Source organism: Netta rufina, assembly GCF_964035555.1.
Source record: "Netta rufina genome assembly, chromosome: 3".
In the NCBI taxonomy this organism is placed as follows: domain Eukaryota; kingdom Metazoa; phylum Chordata; class Aves; order Anseriformes; family Anatidae; genus Netta; species Netta rufina.
In genome coordinates, this window is record NC_140125.1 from 82,473,159 (window position 1) to 82,497,517 (window position 24,359).

The 24,359-nt window shown below is 34.4% G+C and overlaps 1 protein-coding gene across 2 annotated transcripts in view; it reads left to right on the plus strand.

Moving 5' to 3' along the window:
- LAMA2 (laminin subunit alpha 2) overlaps window positions 1-24,359 on the plus strand; it is a 388,723-nt gene that overhangs the window by 327,285 nt on the left and 37,079 nt on the right. For both annotated transcript variants that reach the window (XM_084284185.1, XM_084284186.1), the window contains 6 exons: window positions 7,611-7,727; window positions 10,440-10,622; window positions 12,822-12,976; window positions 14,696-14,839; window positions 15,722-15,855; window positions 22,230-22,389. In XM_084284185.1, coding sequence (XP_084140311.1) covers window positions 7,611-7,727; window positions 10,440-10,622; window positions 12,822-12,976; window positions 14,696-14,839; window positions 15,722-15,855; window positions 22,230-22,389 — 893 coding nt within the window. The remainder of the gene's footprint in view (window positions 1-7,610; window positions 7,728-10,439; window positions 10,623-12,821; window positions 12,977-14,695; window positions 14,840-15,721; window positions 15,856-22,229; window positions 22,390-24,359) is intronic.

The following is a 24,359-nucleotide window of genomic DNA, read 5'->3' on the forward strand; positions in this document are numbered from 1 at the left end:
AATAATTGATAATTCAGATAAGACTGTGTTTATAATGTACCTGATTATTTTCTCCTTGATAAATGAGAGTATTATAGTTGAATGCCACAGTGTGAGAAAGTAGGGCAGTAGTCAGGATAAACACAACAAGGTGCTTCATGCACACATGAATGCACAGCTGCAGAAATGCAGGATGAGGAGCAAGTCTGTGTAGTAGTTCCATAGAAAGAAAATGAAGAAAATCATGGATCACATGCTGGTTCACGGTGGATGTCAGGTAGATGTCGCAGGGGAATGCATGAACAGGTGAATGGCTTTCCAAAACACATGAAACAATTTGTCCACAGAGTGGAAGGGTTACTTGTGCCTTAGCAAAATTACTGTCTGCAGTGCTAGGTACTGAACTTATGAAGGTTGAGGTCATTTGCAGATAGTCTTGCAAACATCATGAAGACTAAGTGGAAGTGTAGAGAAGGAGAAAGATTGAAATAATTTAAAATTGTAGACTGAAAAAGAGACGAATAAGTAGGGACTTATTCTTCAGTTATGCCAAGGTTTCTCCAAATAAGATTGTACTAACATATCTTAAATTGTGCTGTTCCAGATCACATATTAGGAAAATCTTTCTTGTAATTAAAATCTAGAAGTACTGGAATTGATTGCCTGAGGGGGATTTGACCTTTGAAAATCTTTGAAAACAGCTTAGGCAAACATCAGTGAGGAATGACTGCTAGTCAGGAGGAGAAAAATGTTCTTTGGGCAGACATTTGGAGCCTATGATTCAATGATCTTTTGAGCTCTTGCACAATCTTGCAAACAAAAGCAGTTTGTATGTTGCATCATTATCCAGACAGATTGTTTTATAAGTCTTCTAAGAAAATACTTATTGCTGTGCTAATGAAGCATCTGTTTAACAGTAATCGTCAACTCTTTCTCCAAAGAAGTCTTAGAAAGGAGCTAAAAAATATTTCATATTTCAGTATTTCAAACGAACCTGAAGGGAAATAAGCATCATACGCTTTGAAATAGGCCAGCATTCTGAGTTTCACAACTTTGTGAAAAATGTTAAACATTGTTGTTTGAGTACCTTGTTTTTACATATACAAGAGAAAGTGATTTAAGATTGTACCATCTTTATGCCACTAGTATATTAAAGTGTTAGAGGAATATCAATTAACCAAATCATTCATACAGCTACTTTTGAAGGTAATTCATACAAATACTGTTGTGTTTTGTTTTGTTTTGTTTTTAAGTAATCTAGATAGAATATGTTTAAAATGATAACTTCATGGTTTATTCCAATTTAGTACACTGTAATCCCATCTCTTATGTTTGACATATCTCTTGTGTTTATACATATATGTATATATTTCAAAAAGCTTGTTTTCAGTCAGTTTAGCTTTTGAAAAATCTTTTCATACTATATATGTTGTAGTTTAATCTGATTCAGATGGCTGAAGTCATTGTGCTGTAGCACGGTTAACATGGGATTAACTATAAGGACAGGTATAACACTTTCTCACTTAAATGAGAAAACAGATCTAGGATTTGGAAGAAATAAAGAGGACAAGATGAAAACAACTATGATATAATATTTCTTGCTCATTATAGGATTTGAAAATTAATCTATTTTGTTTGTTTGTTTATTTCATGCATCAGAACTAGAAAAATCACATGCAGTAAATATTCCAGGTTGAGATTTAATCTGCCTGTCACAGAGATGATGCCTGAAGCTTCCATGTCATGCTACAGTAGTTAAAAAATATTTTTTATTAGATTTTTATAATAGAGCCCAGTCTTTCAGGTTTTAATATATAAAATTTTCATTGGCCTCCTGGGAGATGCATTATAAAAACCATACAGCATGAAGAATGAGATCCACATAACACAGAGTCATCGTTTGACTATTACTGTATTCTCATTTATTTTTGGCAGTTCTAGGATTTCAACTTGCAGACTAGTTAACAAGTCATCATAATGTTTAACAAGGTCATAAGACAAAAATTTTAATATGGTCATTAATTACATTTCAATATCATACACAGTTTGAAAGTTTAAAAACATTTTTTTCCTCGGAGCTGCTACAAGAAAATAATAAGTACCAACAGTTTCTAGTAAATCTTGGATGTATATTAGGCTTCCACTTTATTGTGACTTTACTGCCAGATTCAGTACCAATTTAGGGCCAGAGGACCATGTTTCAGTAAATACACCACAGAAACTCATTGAACTGCTAGGTGAGACCAGTGGGCAAATTTAAGTAATATGGCTGAAGCAGAAAGAGTGGGGATGCTGTTTGTGAAGAAAGCAAACTTCACATCTTTCCATGGCTGGAAATGCCAAAAAGGCATTTGTACACCATGGTGGAATCCATAGCTTTCTGTGCTCCATGACTGGTTACCTCAGAGTTATCATGTGCTCTGTAGAGCATAGGGACCTGTTTTCCAGGCCAAAATCAAAGACTTTGAATATATATCAATACTATGCTCCCACAGGGCTATCCAATTTAACTCTGAAAATAAATAAATAAATAAATAAAATATTACAACCTCAATAAGACATGACTTCAGAGATTTTTGAAAAAAACATGTTATTCTCCAATTTTAGTCCAGTGAGAATTTCAGTTGATGTCCATTTCATAATTCAGAAGTGAAGGTCTAAGCATCCTAAAGATTCATAAAGCAATCCTCATGCAAGCAGGGAGCAGCAGTGCTTATAAGATAAGTATTAGATCTTTGTCTGTGGTCTTGCCCCATGCTGAAGGTTAATGAGATGGAGTTTCCTAATGTTCTCTGATATGACTTAGATATAACGTGCTCCATACAGATAAACATTCTAAACTTTCCAGTATGCTTTTTTGTATCTGATAAAACATAGCCATGCTCCACAGCTTGACCCACAGAGATCAGTTAGTATAATGCCCAGAATGCAGATACGTAAAAGTAAAATGCAAAAACAGATTATTTTTTTCCCTACTCTGCTTTTTCTCCAAAGTGATGGCGTTACTAGTATTATGAACATAATCTCTTCTGGATGACTTGATGTTTCCTGGATGGAAAGCGAGAATTGAGTGTAAAACTAATAGATATTTTCTACCGTTCTTACAAGCCACCCTGTTCAGAGTCTCTACTGAAAGTGAAGGATGGATGATGGGCACTCTATAAAGATCTGCTAGACAGAAGTGATCATTAGTTTGAAATTTCTCTGCCTGCACTACAGGTAGTACATTAGTTAAAGTAATGAAAATCCATAAGCCACTTAAGTAATATATACTCCAGAAATCCAGGCTGGGCTATGATAGAGGTGGGAGTGTTTTCTTGCTACATTATGACATTTCTGTGATTTGTGGCCAATTACACTAGTTATAAAATGGCTGTTAATCACAAAAATGTTTTATATTACCACCAAAAACTGCTGAAACAGTCCTTACAAAGCAAAGCTTCTGACAGAAGCTATTAAAATGGAGATTTAATTCTTTCTTTCTCTGTGGGGCTAGGTGTTAGAAGAAATAACCCTGGTGGGAGAAGCAAAATCTGTGTGTAATGCTCTGTCTAAGGAGTTTTGAAATTTTGGCTACAAATGAGTGAATGCTTCTGCCTGCCAGCTTCATTCTCTCTGTGCCTTGAGGGATTTTTAGTTTGCCAGGAGCAATTTTTCTTGCTGATAATTTTGAATTTACTGTTTTAAAAATATACTTGCCCAGTGCAGATTTGAGACGATATACAGGCTTCAAAAATGATCAGTGAAAAGGAAAAATAAGATATATAAACTACTCCAGCTGGAGACTGGTGTCAGGTGACTACTGAAATTCAGCTCATGTCATTTCTTCTGCTTAAGAATTGACAAGTTGAGGGGGTCTTGTCCTGTCTGACAACAAGTGAATATTTTTAGCCAAAATACTTTGTAGATGATAGGCACAGCTATATTCCTTGATTGTGTATTTTCCTCTGGTTTGCATTGTTGCTGCCCTGGCATGTTGCATTCGGCAAATTATTGCATAATATTCATGTAAATGCTAATGCTGAAAACAGTCTTTTTAAAAAGTTAACCATCATTGGCTGCATTTCTCCAGTTACATTTTTCCCCATTTATTCATAAGTCTTGCTTGGTTTTGAGAGAAAAATTTAGCTTGTGGCCCATCACCCTCTTTACAGGATGAGACTGAGGGGAGCAAAAATGCTATTTGCAGGATGCAGAAGCATAATAAAATGGTAGATGTGCAACTGCCAGTAAATTTGTGCAATATCCAATCAATAAAAACAGCTGCATGTATTGCTCCTCAGGAGATTTCAACCTTTATTCTGTTTTGGGGGGCATGCATTGGGTAGCGTGTCTTTATAATTCCTTTTTGGACAGTCCCATGGAAAACTACATTAGGCCAAACTCTCAGAAGATGCCCGTTTCTGCTAGTATTGCAGTGGTGACAAGAAATCAGTAATTAACCAGTGCTATGTATGTATATGTTCTTCAGAGATTTGTTAAAACTTGTCTCTTGTAAAAATAGATCACCCCATGCAAGTGATAAGTAACTCATTTCTTAACAAAACATATGAATGTAGGGATTTTTTTTTGACTCACTTCAGTTTTTTCACTCAGGGAAAATGGGTAATGATTATTCTGTAATGTAGTGTTTTATCAAGGAAATAGAAACAGAAATTGAAAATCAGATTAACCAAACCAGAAAATACATGAGTTCATACCTGCAAAGTCAGTCAAGATCGTCCTTACACTTTAGGGTTTAGTTTTAGTGATGCATTTTTTGTAGATTTGAACAATATACTGTATGTTGATTGGCATCCTGTGCCATTTCCGTGCAGAGCTAATTAAGTGGAAACAGGAATGACATAAATTTCTCAGGATATTTCTCAACCTACACTTTAATGTGAATTGACAGGGCCTGGTATCTTTCAGTGCAAATCCACTAACCTCTTCCAAGTCAGATAAACTCTGTATTTTGGAAAAATTTAGGCTGTAGCCATTCATATTATGCCTAGCCTCTATGATTAACTGGATAATCTCAGGCCTTCTTATGGCTCTAGGATTTCTCACAAATGCTAATAATTAAACGATGAGGAAAACCTGAAATGAAGTCAGTTCAGTTTGTGATTCATAGTCAAAATTAGCTCAGTGCTTAATGAAGAGACTGTCTGGGTCTCTTCATTAAGTGTGGCTCTCTTCATATAGTCTGTGTCTCTTCATATAGCGTGGGAAGTTTCTTCAAAATAAAGCTTCATGTTATGATCATTGTGCAAAATGAACAATTTTCTTGAAAAGCTCCCTAAGGACACTTATTTATGACTTTATTATTTTAATATTAAAAAAAAAAAAAAAAACAGTGAAAATACATTTGAGAAATTAAAAGAAAAAATATTAAACACAGGGTCTCGGTATTCAAATTGAGGAGTTCTAGGGAAACTTCAGTTATTAAAATCCATAAAAATTGCTGCTATGGTTACAAAGCTGAAAACAGAAGTCTGGAAACATGATTCTTCAGAAATGTAACCAAGAGATAATTAGTGTAATGTTGGATCTGGCAGAGTAAAGAGAAGAAAGAGAGATAATTTAAATTAATTTAATGCAAAAAAGTTACTGTAGCACCACCAGAAATGAATAAAATATGTCAGGAATATTAATACACTTTATAAACACTTACATTCCAAAAAGGCACCAGAGACACCAAAGAAATATCAGGCAGACTATAATTTCAAAATTAAATGGAAGAAATTAAAATATTTTTGTTAGTATTATTACTTAATGATAAATGAACTCAGGTAAAGCCACAGAGCATTTAAGGTCAGACTCTCATATCTTCACCCTAGTTTAACATCACTTTATGAGTGACCTCATTCATCTGCAGAAAAAAAGTTATTTAAAAAAGCAGTATTTTTGAGGGAAAATATGATCTTATAATTTATATAAGATTCTTCCCAACTTTATTCTAGCATTAACTGTGCCTTTCACACTTCATACCAGTGTCCTGTTCCTCTGTGGGACATTTTGCAGGAATGAAGTCTTACCTCCAGGCACTCCTGCAGTGTTGCTCTGGTTTAAATACAGTGCATAGATCTCTTTCTGAATGACATTTCAAAGGGTCCAACAGCAAAAATGTGATTCTCATTTAAATTCTATCCACTTTTTCAGTCTTTGAAAATGTAGTTAATCATTTCTTGAAGGTAATACGCAGTTAGTGTGATTTTTCTAATTTCAAGATGCTTTTTTGCATATCTAATTTTATGAAACCTTTTTCTTTTAAAATCTGTAGGACTTGAACCACTGTCACTCATTTTAACCCATTATTTTGTTTACCCTCTCACAGAAGGGTTAGAGATGCTGAAGAGATGCTGAAGTACCAATATGTCTAATTATTGTCCCTTGTGAAAAAGAGGTACTTTAGAAATAAAGAAAGAAATACTTTATATTTTTCACATGTATGTGACTTATTCACAGAGAAAACTCTTCTCCAATATGTTTTCCTACTTCAGTATCTACTTGGATCCAAAAACCGTGTGTTTAATTTCAATAACCTGTCACGTATCTGAAGGTCACTGTCATACTTTGTATCTTAAACTACTTTTCTACAAATTATTCTCCTCGTTCTATCAAGCACAGTGATGTTGAATTAGTTTCCCAACAGGGCATAAATTTAATAAGTTAATAAATTAGCAGCTGTCTGTTCCAAAGAACTCTATACTTATATGAAGAAATGATGAAAAATGCCCTCTGAGATAGTTGTTTAAGCATTACCTATCATTTTCTGTGCCAAACTTAACTTTTTTTTTTTTTATGTTTTTGTTTGTTTTTGTTTTTGTTTTAATAACTGTAAAGCTTATCTGGAAACTCACTTTTGAAAGTTTGAAAAATTATAATTATTGCTAGTGCTGGTTACTATTCAAAAAAAAAAATCTGTAGTTTTTATTCAAAAAATAGGTGAAGAACAGAAACTTATCTGTAAAAGATAATGTTAGTCTGCAACAGTCTTTAATGTACTGAATATGATACAACTATTTTTATTTACTTTTAGGACTATACCCAAAAATAAAATCTATGTTTATTTCATAATAATTTGTGTTGTCTCCTCATATTGATGATAGGGTGATATCTCATGTTTTCCTCAGATGTTACATCAACATAGGTTATCTTTCAGAAAATCCATGAGAGCTATGCTTTGGCCATTCTAATTGCAGCAGTAAGATGACCTGATCTGTCATGCCTCTCTCCACACAGTGGAGAATCATTCATCCCATTCATCCCTTTCATTCATCCCTTTAAGATGAAAATTTGAGTGGTAGTTGGATCTCGGAATCAAAGCTATGACTGAACTTCACTCTTGAGTCTATCAGTGGATCACTGTGTGAATTTGAATAAATCATTCCATCTATGATTATCATTTTTTCTTTCTATGATTATCATTTTTTCTTTTTTTTCTGTATTTTTTTCTGTAAACCTCTTATATCAAAACCTTTGATATAGAACAGTAAAACGTACTAAAGCATTTAGATACTACAGAACTAGGCAACCTAAAGAAACCAAAAAGATTATCATTGAACCCTACAACCAGATTTACTGGACTTCCTTATTTACATTATTGAATTTCTTAATGATAAATTGCTTGCTTATTATTGTTGTTATAGAAAAGGGAGATAACCTGGACAGCATGCAGAACAGACTGAAAGATTCTGATGAGAAGAATTCCATTCTCCTGAAAGCTTTGAATGAAACCTTTGGAAAACTGTCAGCCATTCCTAATGGTAAGCTGGAAAAGTAATGCAACACTTAACATGTCCTGCTCTGTTAGGTGTATAAACACCTATCATCTGTCTGACTGATCTTTTTGTGGTCCACATTGGGTCCGCTTTGATCACTGGCTGCTTTAATGAGACAAAAATAAGCTATGTTAGAGAGAACTGGTCTGAAAACAGATACCTTTTATCAGTTTGTATTTTGGCACAGTAAATAGTACCAAGTTTCTGCAATTTGCAAAAGACTGGTTTCGGAACGAATTATAATTCAGAAGTTACAATACATTCTGAGGCAAATAGTTTTTTCTTTAAACATGAAAAGTCTGTTTATGAAACTTGTGAATAAAGAACCATCATGCTTCTTATAGCAACCAAGAAAAATAAAGACCTACTGACAATAGAAAAAGCAGGATGAAATTTGCTCTTTTTGTCTTACCTCTCTACCACAGTCATTGATTTATGCTGCAGTATCCTTTCCAGTCAATTTGACATTGTGTATCTTAGAACTGGAACAGGCTTTCCTCAATGAAGACAAAAGTACTAAGCATACTTATAATTCTGTATAAGTCCCCCTGCCCCCCCTCCAATCTTTAATATTGATTAAAATCCCAAAGTGTTGGGATGTTAGCTACTTAGTGTTGTGATTGCGAGAGACAGTGAGCTACAATATAGTTTCAGTATAATAGACAGTGATAAACAGAATGTTTGTTTTTATAAAAAATAAATGTTTTATCAAAATAATTTGCTATGACTTTTCTCTCTAAGGAGCACTGCATTGCAATAAACTGAAGAAAAGTCTCTGAAGAAAATCTATATTCTCTCTCATATGTGAAGGTCTGGAAAGTTCAGACTACAAGTAAAAACTTGGCTTGAGAAATAATTTACTATTACTTTTACTATTCATCTTGCACACTTTTGTGACTTCAAGATTCCAGACAACTGGAAAGTTTATTTTTAGATGTAGCGATCCTTGAAATCAGACATTCACAAGAATTTGCTTTAATATATCATACTCATGCCACTTCCTGGGTTTTAACCACACGTATTGGCCTGTTTTTCTTCTTGTGCATAGATAGATGTCTAAGTCAAACAAAATGGACCTTGGAGACCACTGGGCCTTAGGAGACAGTATAGTAAATATGAAACATGTAAAAGATACATGAAATATGCAACCATTAGCAATGTAATAAACTCTTGTCAGATTAGAGTTACAAGGTGCTTGCTCTTTGGACAAGGACACTCTCATACACAAGTAGACGTGTCTTAAGAATTAAATTCAGGGCAAATAAAAGACATGGATACAAAAGTGCTGTAAATTAGTCATCCAATGGCAAAGTAACCAATGAGGACAGGAGAGAAAATGACCCTGTCATATATCTCATTCTTCAAGGATTCACAAAAGTAGAGAGCAATTTAAACTAATAATTCTTGTCTATACTGTAGTAATACTCAAATAAAATAGCCAAATAAAACCAGAAAGATTCAAAATGGGATAGATGGATAGATTACTTTAGGACAAGGACCTACATATGGAGGGATAGGCATACTTTTATAAGTGTGGTTTAAAATAAATATAATTTATATGACCAATAGAGGGAAGTAACACTTCCCTCCTCTCCAAATAAAGGGAAGTCCAACTTTCTTTCTGCCAGAAAGCTGCATGACCTCTAATAATTGCCTCAAAAAGAGATACTTAGATATGATGAAAATAGAAAGTGGAAAAAGGCAATCAGAGTAATCTGTTCTTTCACTTGTCAGTACTGATGATGATTATGGTTTATTAAAGGTTCAGATATATTTTCAAGGTGCTGTTGTGTTATGTGCACTTTTCAAAGGTAAAACTTCAGAAATAAGAGTGTACACTTCAGAAATAAGAGTGTAGCACATAATATGTCTTTGCTCAAGAAAGTAAAAATGGTCATGTAATTCTCCAGGGTTCAGGATAAACCTACCAATTCTCTACAGCCTTAAGAAGCATTGTATTCTCCCTAGGCCACAGGCTTGATTGCATCACATAGTCCACAGAAGGTGAAGGACCTACCTGAAAAAATGGTTGGAAATCTATACTGTTAATCCCCTGAAATGGTGATAATATCTGTGTTTCCCCTGTTTTCCTACAATTGTTGAATCAGGAATATGCAGTCTTCTTCAAGCAAATTTTGGGATAAACTATCCCTTATCAACTGTCTCTTAGCCACAATAGGATAGTAAATACATCCTCCTGTGTTTTCCCCACTACTGCAGTGCAATCTGTTAACCTCACTGACTGCAAAAGAAAGCCCCAGTCAGTATGACAAGTGGCACTATTGCTACATGATCATTTCAGAGGTGTCCAAATTTCTGAGCTGCACTCCAAAATTCTCATATGACTGAGGGACACAAAGACATGTTGGAAAATACAACAGGAAAACAATTCCAAGAACAGTTTCATGGTTTTGTGGGAAGCAGGTAGCAAAGATTGTTCCTACAGGTCCTACAGCTCCACTGTAGAGTTTTTTTCTCTTCTTCAGAAGCGTTTGTTGTCTTGAAAAACAGGGCATCTACACTCTACATGTGCAATTCATAATGTCTTACTACATTTGAAGTGGGATCTCCTAAAGAGTAAAGAACTACACAACACAAATTAAGGTTGTAGAATTTTGGCGCAAGTTTATTCTTGAGACATATGAAGAAAACTTCTGTACTCAGGACAGTCATTTCATTATTCTTTTCTACCTACAGATACAGCTATAAAGGTACAGGCGGCTAAAGACAAAGCAAAACAAGCCAACGATACGGCAAATGATGTCTTGGCCCAGATTAAAGACCTCAACCAGAATCTGCTTGGCTTGAGAAACAATTACAGTAAACTTGCAGATGATGTGGCAAAAACAAATGCTGTTGTGAAGGATCCTATCAAGAATAGTAAGATATGGTTTGGTTTGGTTTGGTTTGTTTTTTTGGAGGATTTTTTTTCGGTTTATATTTTCATTTCACATCCCAAAATGAAACAGAGACACTCAGTAACTTCACTCCCACAGTATTACTACAGTATGTTGTTGTAAAAGGAAGCTCTATAGTTCCTGTGTTCTGCGTTTATCATTTAAGAATAACTTTTAAATCTTAGAGACTGCTGCTGGTAGTTGCAGAAAAAAGCTAGCATCATCAGGATGAACATGTAGTGGATAGATTTGTTCCACAGACTGCTCTTTAAACTATTTAGGTAGGTGAATAATTAAAGAATCTGTCTTTGACTGACAATTACCACTTGATTCATGTAAAATTCCCTGCACTAACTGAGCCTTCAGTCAATCAGATAATCACTTCTGGGAGAAATGCATGACTTCTGTCATATAAGTTACTATTTTGGTAGAGCACTGAAGACACTTAAGAAAGATAGAAAAAGAGACTCTAAGTATATTTTTTTAGGGCTGTTTTTTTGTTGTTAGCGAAGCCTGTTATAAGAAGTGACAATTGCTTTAGCATTTTCACTTTGGGTATGTAGGATAACATTGAATTCTAAATTACAATGTATTTTATGGTAGATTGTTCATCTCATATAGGGGTGTACAGAGCTGACAACAAAACCTGAATACCTTTACAAAATTGCTGAAAGACTAACTTTTCAGCTACTCTCTACTCTCCAGGTTTTGGTCAGCTTGGCATCAGGCAGCTCCATCAGGCTGAGAGACCCCTAGTAGTTTACACAATAAGAAAAATATTTATCTATTGAAATACTGTGATTATATTATGGCAGGTTAGGAATCAATTAGATCTACAAGGTAACAACATCTGGATTGGTAGTGATAAACAACTGGGAAGTGGCCTAAAAGCACCAATTTCTTGGCACTTGGATCTAGAATCCTGTTCCTTAATTTACATTTGTGTTTAGATCTTCAAAACATCTTCTTATGTTGTATTCTGTTTTTTCTCTGTTCTTTGTCCCCTTGTCTTGCCTACAGGAATCAGTACGTATGTTCTCTTTCTTGTTTTTTTTTTTTTTTTTTTTTTTTTTTTTTTTTTTTTTGTTTGTTTGTTTGTGTTTTTTTTTATTGTGCTTTTTCCAGTAGATGATGTTCCACTGCTTGCCACCAAACCTTCTGCATGGTCTTCCACATTTCTCATTCATCAAAATAATCCAGTAGTTTGATTATTTTTGAAGGCTCTGAGATAAAGTGTCTTGGTAACTAGTCTCACTTATGAAACCTTAAGAAACATCCTGAAGGTTTGGTATCAGTGTCTGGGTTAGTATTCATAAACTAGATACACGGACTGTCATGCTTTATCTAAGCAATATCCAACTTCTTAATAATTATTTCCCTTCAACCTACATTCTTTTGGTAAAATCTGATTTGTGCCTTTCACAGTCATCCACACAATCCCATACCCTCATGCTAAACAAGTGCTGCAATCCTTACATCTTCAGAACTGTCAGAGAGAGGATATGGTTCACTAGTTGTATGTTGAAAGGCAAAAAAGTCATTTGAAGCTTAAAGAAAAAGAGAGAAAAAAGATCTCTTTGTAAAACCATTAAGTTCACTTGAAAAAAAAAAATATATATATATATTTACAGTTTAGTGCCACATTTTTGATCTGCTTTCAATATGCATACAGAATTTTAAGCTTCTGATCAGAATTAAAACATCTTGTAGTTGTTGCCATTTTAGTTAATTTATGAATTGACATCAAGTTAATTCAAGAATTAACTATAGTCCTCTAGCCCTTTTGCAGAAGTTACTAATGGAAACTAACAAGTTTTCATTAATCTAGCATATTTCTTCAAAGCTACAGTTAGAAAAAGCAAGTAAATGCTTAGTGCATAACTGTATTAATGCTATAGCAAATATTGTCCATTAGTGTCACCCTGACCTGAGGCATAGTTACTGCTTCAAAATCCTGCTTTAACATCAGTATTTGCTACTATTGCTAAATTATCTTAATTCTAAATGTTCTTAAATGGTCTTATTTTGTTCAGGTAGCTTCCTAGTCAGTGTATATCTCATAGTAATAGCATGTAATATTGCACGAGTATTTATGCAGAATTTTCTTGATTTTTTTTTTATTGCAATTTATAATTATTGTCTGGCATCACTTTAAAATTCTGCCTTGTTCTTTCTTATGAAGTTGCTGATGCAGATTCAAGCATAAAACACCTAGAAAAAGAAGCAGACCGCTTACTAGATAAACTCAAGCCAATCAAAGAACTTCAGGATAACGTAGGGAAAAACATTTCTCAGATAAAAGAGCTGATAAACCAAGCTCGGAAGCAAGCTAATTCGGTAAGCCCTTTTTCTCCATGAGATTACCTTTTGAATTTTGTTAGGATTTTATTTTTGAATTTTCTCTTTCTTTTCCATGAGCTGAATTCTTTCTAATTCTGAAAATGTGTAAAGAAAGCAAGGAATGGAATATAATTTCTCAGATAAGCAGAGAATATTCCAATAATTTTCACTCTGTGTCTTGTTTCTTCATTTAAAATGCACCCTAGTTAAACAGATGACATCTGTAGGAATGATTATGGAAAAGATATTATTTAAGAAGTACTGTGAGTGAGAGTACAACAGGAGAATCACCACATCATCGTTTGTTGTGAAAACAAAAATATTTGTTGTTGTTTTTTGTTTTGCCTCAACACTGATATTAAGCCCCTATTTTCATTTCAGGGAACTTACATTACCTGAGAATGTGGAGTTCTGATAAATCAAACTTGGTTTAAGAGTGTATTTCAATTTGGCTGTTGAGTGTGGTATCCATCTCCCTGATTCAGTAATATTCCAAACTTGATGATCAGCTGGATAATACCAGGTTATTCAGCTTGTGACACAGTGTAACAAGGTGAAAAAAAGAGTTCTTGAAGATGGTACATAAGGAAACTTCCTGAAAAAGAGATTAGGAAACAAAACCTTACAGAATAATAGGAGCCCAGGAAGGAAGTATATAGCATATACACAATGAGATTTGTTCACGATATAAAGACAGGTTATAGTGATTAAATTGTTTTCTTCTTATGTTTGTCTTCTGTCTGAAGGCTTCAAAATAATTATTTGCTTAGCATTTCTGAGTTAAAAAAGTAACGTTTGGTCATAGAATGGATCTCCTTTTTGACAAAGCTTACCATAAGCAAAAGTCACCTTTTTACTGAGTCTACCGTTATTTGCATCTACTCTAATACATAAACATGTCTAGCTGGAATTGAAATACCATTGGACTGTCATTATGTCTATGTTGGCAATATGAAAGCAAACAGTATACTGTTTTTTATCTGTGCTCAGAGCCTGAGGAAACTAACACATATGTCCAAATGCATATGTCACCTGAGCTGTGGAAATGAAACCTAGTAAAGAATACCAACTCCATCAGGGGCTATGATATAACAGCAATACATAACTGTTGGTTTAAACAAAAACAAACAAACAAACAAAAACAACAACAACAACCAAAAAAAACAACAACAACAACAAAAAAAACAACAACAAAAAAAAACACGGTAGGAGTATTAAATTAGCATAATCAAAGATATTGCAAGGAAAAAATAGATCTTCCTGTCTACCCCAAAGCAGTGTGCTGCAATTCCTTCAGGAGCACAGGAGCACTGCATATTTTCCTGGCATTATGTCCTAGTTATAGGTTATCTCCACTGTCAGAATTCCCCTGCTGCTTGTGTTAGACCAGTTAATCTTCTAGCTATTTTAATCCATACAGTTTGTCCTTTCACACCTGAATGCCAGAAAGAGCTTTTACTGCCTTTTAATCAAAATATAAGAAACAATCCCAAAAAGAAAATTCCATTTCTGCCTCCTGTATATATCCAAGCAACTCCCTGCTACATGTAACATGGAAATGGTAAGGAAGAATAAAAAAAATATATACAAAATAATAATTTTAAAACAACAACAACAACAAAAAAAACAGTTATTTAGAAGCCTCTTAAGTTACTTCTGTAATAATAAGCAGCAAACTGAATTATTTCTGCTCTGTTGTTTGTTTTTTTTTTGAAGATCAAAGTGTCCGTGTCTTCTGGAGGCAATTGTATTCGCACATACAGACCAGAAATAAAGAAGGGAACATACAACACTGTCATTGTCAATGTGAAGACTGTAGTTGCTGACAATCTGCTTTTTTACCTTGGAAGTGCCAAGTTTGTAAGTGTATCTCCTGCTTTTCATGTCAGCGTTGCTCAATCAAATCAGATTACTGACAAACACAGAAGATGAAAAAGGCTTATTTTTTCCTCCTCAAGGCTTCAGAGCAATAGTTGAGGGCCTATGATAAACCAGACATTTAATGTCTTTAGTATTAACATAAGGACTTCTAAAATACAATCAGTAAATATTTTTTTGTATTTTTAATTAGATATGAAATCAGAGTTCTGCATGAACTGCGTTAGAGCTTTAAAATTCACAGTGCAACGAGTAAACTTTGGGTTGGTTGTAGGTTTTCCCTTGGGAAAGAAGTAGCTAATCATCTTGCATCTGTCAAAGCTCAAATTTATTGTAATTTTCAGTCACGTCTACAACTGCAAGCATAATGATGATGAATGATTCCGTTTCCCATGAGCACTCTAGAATAATCAATAATAATTCTGTAAATGGGAAAAACATTCTATTTCTAACATTTTGAACTATATATTTTATTTACCTAATACAGAATGAAGAGGCTAGATGGTATCATATGTTAGCCTAGAATCCTGACATGTTTCTGCCATCCAATGGATGTTTTACAAATAATGTTTGTCTCAGTTAAATCCTTCTCTTAGTGCCTACAATATTAACACTTCTGCATGTTTAGCAGCAATTTGCTGCATATCACTAACACCAGTCTTTTGTCATCTTTGACTTATTTGAACCAAGGAAAGCAGGGAAAGAACAATCCGATTCTTAGTCACTGTTAGAGTTATTTTCCATACTTTATTATATATGGGTTTATGATACTCTGTTCTGATGCCTTCTGAAATGGGAAGAGTTCTGGAGAGCTTCCTTTAATCAGAGTATGATATTGCTTCTATTTTCATATTTTCTATGTAGACTGACTTCTTGGCCATAGAGATGCGCAAAGGCAAGGTGAGCTTCCTGTGGGATGTGGGATCTGGTGTTGGACGGGTAGAGTATCCAGATCTGACCATTGATGATGGGTTTTGGTACCGGATTGAAGCCTCTAGGCAAGTATACATTGCCTATATATTTCACTTCCAAAGTTTTATTTCCTAAAAAAAAAAAAAAAAAAATGGCTAAATTAAGCAAGTTCTGTTTCCAGTCCACTCTCCATGGGTTTACATGTCTCAGGTTTATTGAAGTATTTGCTATGTCTGAAACATCTAATTTTAAAACAAGATGTTGTCGTAAATACGAGAAATGGTAGGCTGGTTTAGTGGAAACTTTTGAACCTACACCCAATAGTACTAAAAGTGAATACTACAAATGCTATTGAAATATTAATTGTTCTGTATCAAGAATTTATTTTCATAATGTATTTCCCCTCTAATATCAACAATCTATGACTGCTTCTATTCCCTTCTTCTTACCTATTAGTCTATAAACTACCTATCACTCTTCTTCAGCTAGCATACTTTAAAAATCAGTACAGGATTTGACACACAAAAAGATAACTACTATTCTTTCCACCTTCAATTTCAAAGAGTAGCACAATTTCTGAATGTCACATCTTGATACAATACTGCAAATGAGTGGTCTGTCATACATCAGCATCTTGATTCTTACTCAAAATGCCTTTTCCATAGCTGGAATGTCTCTTCAGACTGGAGGTATTTTAAAAGATAAAGCTTATGAAAAAATCAAGGATAAAATATTCTGGAAACTATACTTTGTACTTCTATGAGATCAGTTTTGAATGCTTTTGAGCTTTAGTAATATGAAATCATAGAATGGTTTGGGTTGGAAGGTACCTTAAAGACCATCAAGTTCCAACCCCCTTGCCCCCACCACACCAGGTTGCCCAAAACCCCATCCAGCCTGGCCTTGAATACTTCCAGGGATGTGGAAGTATTGCTTCTCTGGGCAACTTGTTCCAAGGCTTCACCACCCTCCGAGTGATGAATTTCTTCGTTATATCTAATCTAAACCTACCCTCTTTTAGTTTAAAGCCATTATGCCTTGTCCTATCCTGACAAAGAGTCCCTCCCCAGCTTTCATGTAGGCCCCCTTTAGGTACTGGAAGGCCACTGTAAGGTTTTCCCAGTCTTCGCTTCTCCAGGCTGATTTTGAACTCCAAATCCCTCAACCTGTCTTCATAGGAGTGGTACTCCAGACCTTTGATCATATTCATGATCATGATCAAATATAAATACATTAATATTCAAATTTCACATTACTTACTTGAATCCTGTATTTTCCATTTATATAGAATAGATACTACATAAGGTATAATATTTACAGCATAAGGATAGATAACTATATTCTTTATCCTCTACTTATGAACAAATCTTAATAATTCAGGTGACATCATCTATATTGCGATCTGATATGAAGCTAGTTCTTGTTGCATCCATGCATGTTAATTTCACATCGTATTAAACATAGAAGTGATAGTACAGTCAGACAATGAGAGAAAGAAAATCATTCTAATTCCAGTTACATCCATAGGTCTGAGAGGAGGAAATGGCATCCAATTTAAATAATTTATTGAAATCACAGAAATCAGACATTCAGAGCGGATAAATAAATAAAATTATGGTACTTGCTCTTGAAGCTGGCTTAATGAAGCCTTATTGCTTGGAAAATGCAAACTGTGGTACAATAGGAATTGTTGAAGTCTTTGTCATTTCATATTATGCATAGTAAAGCAGATTCATGACACAGTAATGCCAAACTTAAGGCTGCTTCAGCAGAATATGGAGCCAGGACATGGTATGAAAATTCACACATCCAACAAATGCACATTGCCTATTAAACTGCTTATTCTGGATATATAGGGTGTGTATGCCATTAGTTTTAAACAAACTGCTGGATCAGCAATTTGGAACAATTACAGCTGCACAAATTTGAAGTACAGAGCATCATTCAGGAGAATTACATTGCAGAGTCATTAGTCGGATTTGTGGGATCAAGACAAAAGAACTCAGGACTGATTTTGTATTCTTAAGGCAGACTTCATAAATAACGTACCTTACTGAAGATTTTCCATCTTCGAACGTTTTAGTCCATTTGATAATTCTCCTTGGACTCCCTTCAGAAGCTGTAGGACTGTTTTACTTATCTCATTCACTCACATTTTTTCTCTAAATTTCTACTCAGTTGCAGCTACAGATTTTTTTCAGCAACCTGTAAGCTGCCAGAACAGCCAGAGCAGGGCATCCACTTAGAGGGGGGACATAAAATGAAATTTTGGCCTTGCTGAATTTTGCCTTGGATTTCAGTGGCAACACGCATTGACACATGTTAATAATGATATGGTAGGTTTAAAGGTTTTCACAGCAGTTTTTAATCAAGGATCCCAAAAGGCCATGTGAAAATGTGGTAGCACAGAGGTCATGAAATTCTCAAAATCATTCAGTATATTGAGTGAAGTCTAAATATGAAACAGCTGACTGTTGAATAATGATCAGGGATACTCAGTTCAGTTAACTTCTGGGCCAAATTTTCCCATTTGTTAAGACCAATTTAATAATTACTGCATCTGTTTTTCTCAGAGGCTTTTAATTTTTCTCTCCTTTTTATTTAAAGTATACTAATACTTTGCATGTTATTGTATATACAGAGGTTATCAAATAAATATTTTAAACTTTATTTGTATGGAATTGAAGTAAAATTTATTTATTCCTTTAGTGCAGCATATGCCTATGGAATAAGCAATTCCCTATACTTTGATGGTATAGGAACTTAACTATCACAGAGTTACTTACCTGTTAGAGAGGCAAATCTTACCAAGAACTACAATCTATCAAAGTGTCAATTAATGAAGGAAAATATGGCATAAACAGTTTGCAACAAAAAGATTTGAGGCAAGCTTACAACATGCAAACTGTCACTTTTGTGTGAACCTTCAAATACATGCTAGAGTATTTTTGAGGCTCTCTAGATCAGTGAAACAATGTCACTTGACTTCAGCAGGCTTCAATTAGGAGCAGAATCTGATTAGCCGTGATTTTAATCAAGTGCACTCTAAGTATTATCATTGTTAATGACAGAGTTTAAGCAGCATCCTTCTTTTAAGGACGAAAGACAGTTGAATCAGAAGTTCATAGTAAACACATCCAGCCCAGCTCAGAAATAATTCAGTCATAAACTACTGTCGCAAATCTAAGTCATACTTTCTAGTAAAGGTTTTATTTGCTCTCAGGGGACCAAGGAGCGAAGATTTCTTCATGGTATTCTGTAATCTAATGCTGATGACTTGCAAAAGTCATCTCATTTGCATCATGCATCTCCTAACGAGTATATACTGCATGCATGCTATTGTAATTTATTTTTTTTCAGATGATCAGCCACTCAGCACTGGTACGTCTTTAATCCACCAGTTTTGCAAGAACTGATTCTGACTAGAACAGTATTTTCTAACCTGATAACTTGTCGTACATTGGACACAAATGTCATTTTGCTGTCAAGGTAGCCAAGTTCCTTCTTCAAGCTCAGTTGTCCTCCCTAAATAAGATAGAATTATTTATGGAAGAGACTCTGTCATTATCCTTTCAATTTGTCTGAAGATTAAAGACACCCATGATATTTGTGACATATTAAGCACCCTAAAAAGCGTCGATCTGCTGAGTGACTTCTGTTTTATTTCACTTGGATGCTTTTAAACTAGTTTCACTGAATCGTGATTTCAGCACAATAGAGATTGAAAGTGCTAATGACTTTCTTTCAGAGAGCATAAGCAGTTCAGTAAAAGTCTCTAGTAACTGTTAGCCTTTTCATAATTACTACATTGAGAACTGTATTTTGAAGTCCATTAGAGGGCTTTGCATCAATAAACTTAGGAAAAATAAAATCGAAATTTGGAATTTCTGTTGCATAAAAAAAAGTATCTAATTAGCATTCAGTTGATTTAGGAATACAAGGTCAAATATTGTCATTAAACGGAGTTTGCAACAACAACAAATCATTTAGAAGACCGTGGATTGCTTTAGCCCACTACTTTAAAATGATTGGGAGTAATTCTGTGTTCACATACCACAGATGTCATTTAGGAGATTCCCTGAAAGTCGCATGTATGTTATTTCCAGCATTGCCAGATCAAGCTAGAAGTGACTGAAAAGTTCCTGTATTTCACTGCAAATGTGTGGTTTTCACATTGAAAGCCTTGATATCCCTGTCTCCAGGGCAGACAAGATGGCATGGATTCAAGAAGATATTTCCCATTGGATGAAAATCCTCAAAATAATTTGCAACCCTGCTTCACAGTTCAGGAAAAATTTATCATGACTGACACATGACTGTCAGACTGTCACAACTAAATGAAAACCTTTTCTCTTTTTTTTTCCTTTGAATTACTTATTTCCAGTTATATGATATTTCATAAGACAATTCTCAATTTCTTCTGTTTTTTGGGTGATAGGTTCTGATCCAAAGGAATTTCTGAAGAAGTTGTTTGTTTGTTTGTTTGTTTGACATAAAATACATAGTTTTCCATGATTTTACCATTCTCTAGAGCCCTGGTCCAGCATACTTTCTAAGTGCAAAGATTATGTAAGTACGGGATAGCAGTCATCTTTCAGCTTATTCACTAGCCTAACCTATGCATTCTTCCATTAATTAAGTAAAGCTTCATTTAAGAGAAATGACAGGTTTTCATGAAGTTATGCTTTTAACTTTTAGTTTACTTGCAACTTCAATGCCCCAAGCCAATCATTTTTTTTTTTTTTTTTTCTAATTAGACAAAAAAGGAATTTTTCATCTTTACATGAAGCAAAGTTTGGGAGTTTAGAAAACAAAAGATTTTTTTGTTTGTTTGGATGTATGTTTTACTTTCTAGCTGTGACTTACTATCTTTATAGGGCAGGTGTGCAACTTTTTAGTCTAGAAAAACTACATATGGGTTTTTTTTTGGTGAATTTTATCAGCTTTATTTAATCACTTTTCTTTCCTTAGAAACAAAATATAGGCAAACTCATAGATATCTGTTTTATGAAAAAAAATCTGTCGTGTTTTTTGTTGTGTTTTGTTTGTTTGTTTGTTTTAGCTTGAGAACAGGTAGTGTTTAATTTTTAGAGTATAAATAAGTAGCCAACAAAATACAGCAGGTCACCTAAAAAAAAAAAAAAGTATAGTCACTCTTCACAGGTATACACTCACTGCAAACTGATATGGAAAAATAAAATAAGCTTTATTTAAAAGTGTACATGTATTTCTGTACTAATTATCAAGCATATATGTCTTAAAAGTTCTCTGTAATGATGAATCTTTCAGTGGTGTTTGGAGTTGCAAGATAAGGCATCTGTGTTAGGAATTTCCAGATTAACTTGGCAATGGTCATGTGAAATCTGACATCCTATTAAAAATGAGATAAAGCAGCCATTTCCAAAGTTTCCATCCATAAATTCACAGTACATGGTCTCCCTCTGCCTACCTCATCTCCCAGCCACTGCTCCACCACATTAATGAACATACTAGGTACTTCATCTGCACATGATAGGATTTGACTCGCTTATTTCTATAATCATATGATGGCCTGATAAGAAATTATGTGAGTTGGTTGGGCTCCAACTGTCTGAGAGGAACCAATAATTTGTGGCGTGGCCATAAATGCCTAATAGTTTACTTCAGAGTAAAAGCTACTATCCGTACCTAAAAGATAGTAAAATATTACGGAAGTTAACTGCAAGGGATTCAAAATTATTCAAAGTCTTTCAAATACCTTTCAATATACCTGAATCATCTCTCTCCACATTCTGTTCCTTCTGTTGTAAAACTCCAGCAGCCAATTCTTTCCATGCCAGGCACTATATTAACATAACGACCTAATGAGTAGAAAAAGAACTGCTGCAGGTACTATTAACAAATGGTAAATCCCTTTATTGTTACTGTTATCATCAGTATTTGATGTGGTTTGTAGAGGACAATACCAACCACTGTGCCTGTTTGTGCCTGTTTGATAAGCAGAGAGCTCCACTGTAGAAAGTACAAAATCTGTGCATCACAGTGAAGCAAACTGAAGTACTTTGTCACTTGATCATTCATTTTATTGCAAAAATAACCTAATAAATCTTACAAAATTCAAAAATTTAATTTGGATCCTTGCCTATCTCATTTGTTACATCAAGAAACAATTACTGAAGTCTAATTTCATCACAACATTGGAGAAAAAAAATGGTTTCTTGTTTTAGTTAATGAAAGTTCCATTTCATCTGTATATTGAATTTTTTGCATAAGGGGGATAGAAGTGAAGAAAAAATAAATATATAAAAAGCTGTTTTTACCTTACAAAGACAAAAGAGTCTATTCACTTATATCACGATTAAACATATAGAGACGTGTATTACTGACTTGTATTCAAAGATGCCATCCAAAACAGACTCGTTACTGTATTTGATGTAACTATTGACTCTGTGTGCCTTATTTATTTTGTTCAAATGTCCAGGACTGGGAAAAATGGTACTATATCAGTGCGAGCCCTAGATGGTCCCAAAGCCAGCATTGTGCCTGCCACATTCAGTGCTGTCTCTCCACCTGGATATACCATTCTGGATGTAGATGCTAATGCTATGCTGTTTGTTGGAGGCTTAACTGGAAAAATAAAGGTAATGTTTATAGAATGGAAAAATAAAGGTAAAATACAGCACTGGTGTATTAAATGATTATTTATGTGGACGCTTTTCATTATTTCTTACAGTAAAAATGGTAAAAATAGTGTGTTGGAGTCATTGTAGGAAGTGCTTTAGTAGCACATGTGCTCTTGAAAGATTATTAGGATTTGCCTAGAGATGTAGTTGTGAAAACCTGAAGTTTCTCTGCCTATCCCGTAACTTCTGATCAGAAGCCTGGTGGCTGGCTGCAGTGGTCCATTAGTTGTTTAGCCCAAACAACTAATTCCCGCTGGGTAGCTGGATGCTTTGCCTTTGCATTGCTGTTCCAACAGGACATAGTTCATAGTGACAGGAAGTAATTTCTGTTTCCATACATTCCTGGTCTCCTAACAATGCATGTAACAATATATATTCCTTTGCATTCAGTATTTTTTTTCATGTACCTGCAGTATTGCTTCCTCCTTTGCAGTCTACCTCATGTCTACTTCATGTGTTTTGCTTTATTTTCTTAATTTTTATTCCTGGTTTTCTGCTGTGCAACCTTTCTTTTAAACTGCTACCTGCATCTGATCCCTGATCTATTTTCTCTTTCTTTTGCCCATTTATTTTTCTGGTGACTGCTTGCACATTGCTTAACTTAATGGGAATGAATACAAGATTTATGCCAAATAAAAAGAATGAAAATCTTTTGGTAAAAATGTTCTCCAATAAGTAGCAATTAACATATATGTTCCAGTGAAATTCTTTACAAAACTAGTTTGTTCCTAATCACTATTTTGATATATTTTTTTAAATGTTGAACATCTTAACATTATCAAAAATAACAGAATAAAAAAAATAAAAAAATAATAATAAAAAAAAAGGAAAAAAAAAACGTTAAAACATTCCCAATCGGTGAACTAAAGGAACTTTTTTTGAACTAAAGTTTTTACATGGCCTTGAAAATTGAAGTAGCACAATATTTTATGGTTCAACTTTCTATATTTTAGAAATTTCAGCTTTCTAGATTGTTCTGGTCTATGTATATAGATGTTCCCATTCAGAGGGGAAACACCGAACTATTTGGCTGCATATACCACTTTTCAAGACAGAGAAAATAAGAGGATACAAGATAAATAGAAAATGTAGATTCTACTTACTTGAAATCAGTGTCTTGTAGTCAGCTTTATCTTAAAACATAGCCATACGTTTTGGAGCACAGTCATTTTCAAACTTGCACAAATTCATAGCTCATTATGTATGAGAGAGCAAACTTTGTCATCTTTTCCTATGTTCTCAGCGCAGCCTGGTTTGCTCTCCACCTTCCAGCTTTCTATCTACAACTAAAGGTGTTTGCTTTCTTCTGTGAGCCATAAACAAGAACCCTTGAAACATATTTCTACAAATTACTGAATCATCAGTTGCTAAAAGCAGCTCTGTACTGCAGAGATCAGCGACCCTTACAAATGAGAATGGCCTCATTGGTTCTCTGTACTCTATACCTCTGATCTGCTTTCTCAAAGGCAATAGAAATAAAGCAGGAAGAGGTGGTTTATCTCCCACACCTAATAATTCTTCTCAGCTTTCTTACATTCTTGGTTATTATTTCTTTTTATGTTCAATAAGTGATAGTTTCTACTGCTGTTTTCACCAGTAACAAATTTAATTACATTGGCATTATGTCTCATTTATTACTTGCCATAATAACTCAGTGGAATAAACACTCCACTGAGCAGAATTGGGACTGTTCATTGCTTGCAGTGTTTTATATAGCTATAATGACCAAAGACTCAAATGCACACGAGTCCATAGAGTCTATGGGGATGTTTATGCCTACCCAACTCTCAGAGACTGATTGATAGCTCATGAAGATAGACTGGATAAATCAGGTAACAATCATAACTGCCAGAATTATGATTGAAAAAAATAATTTCATTGTTCCACATTTAGAAAACCACTTGAGACTTTGGTTAATAAATTATTTA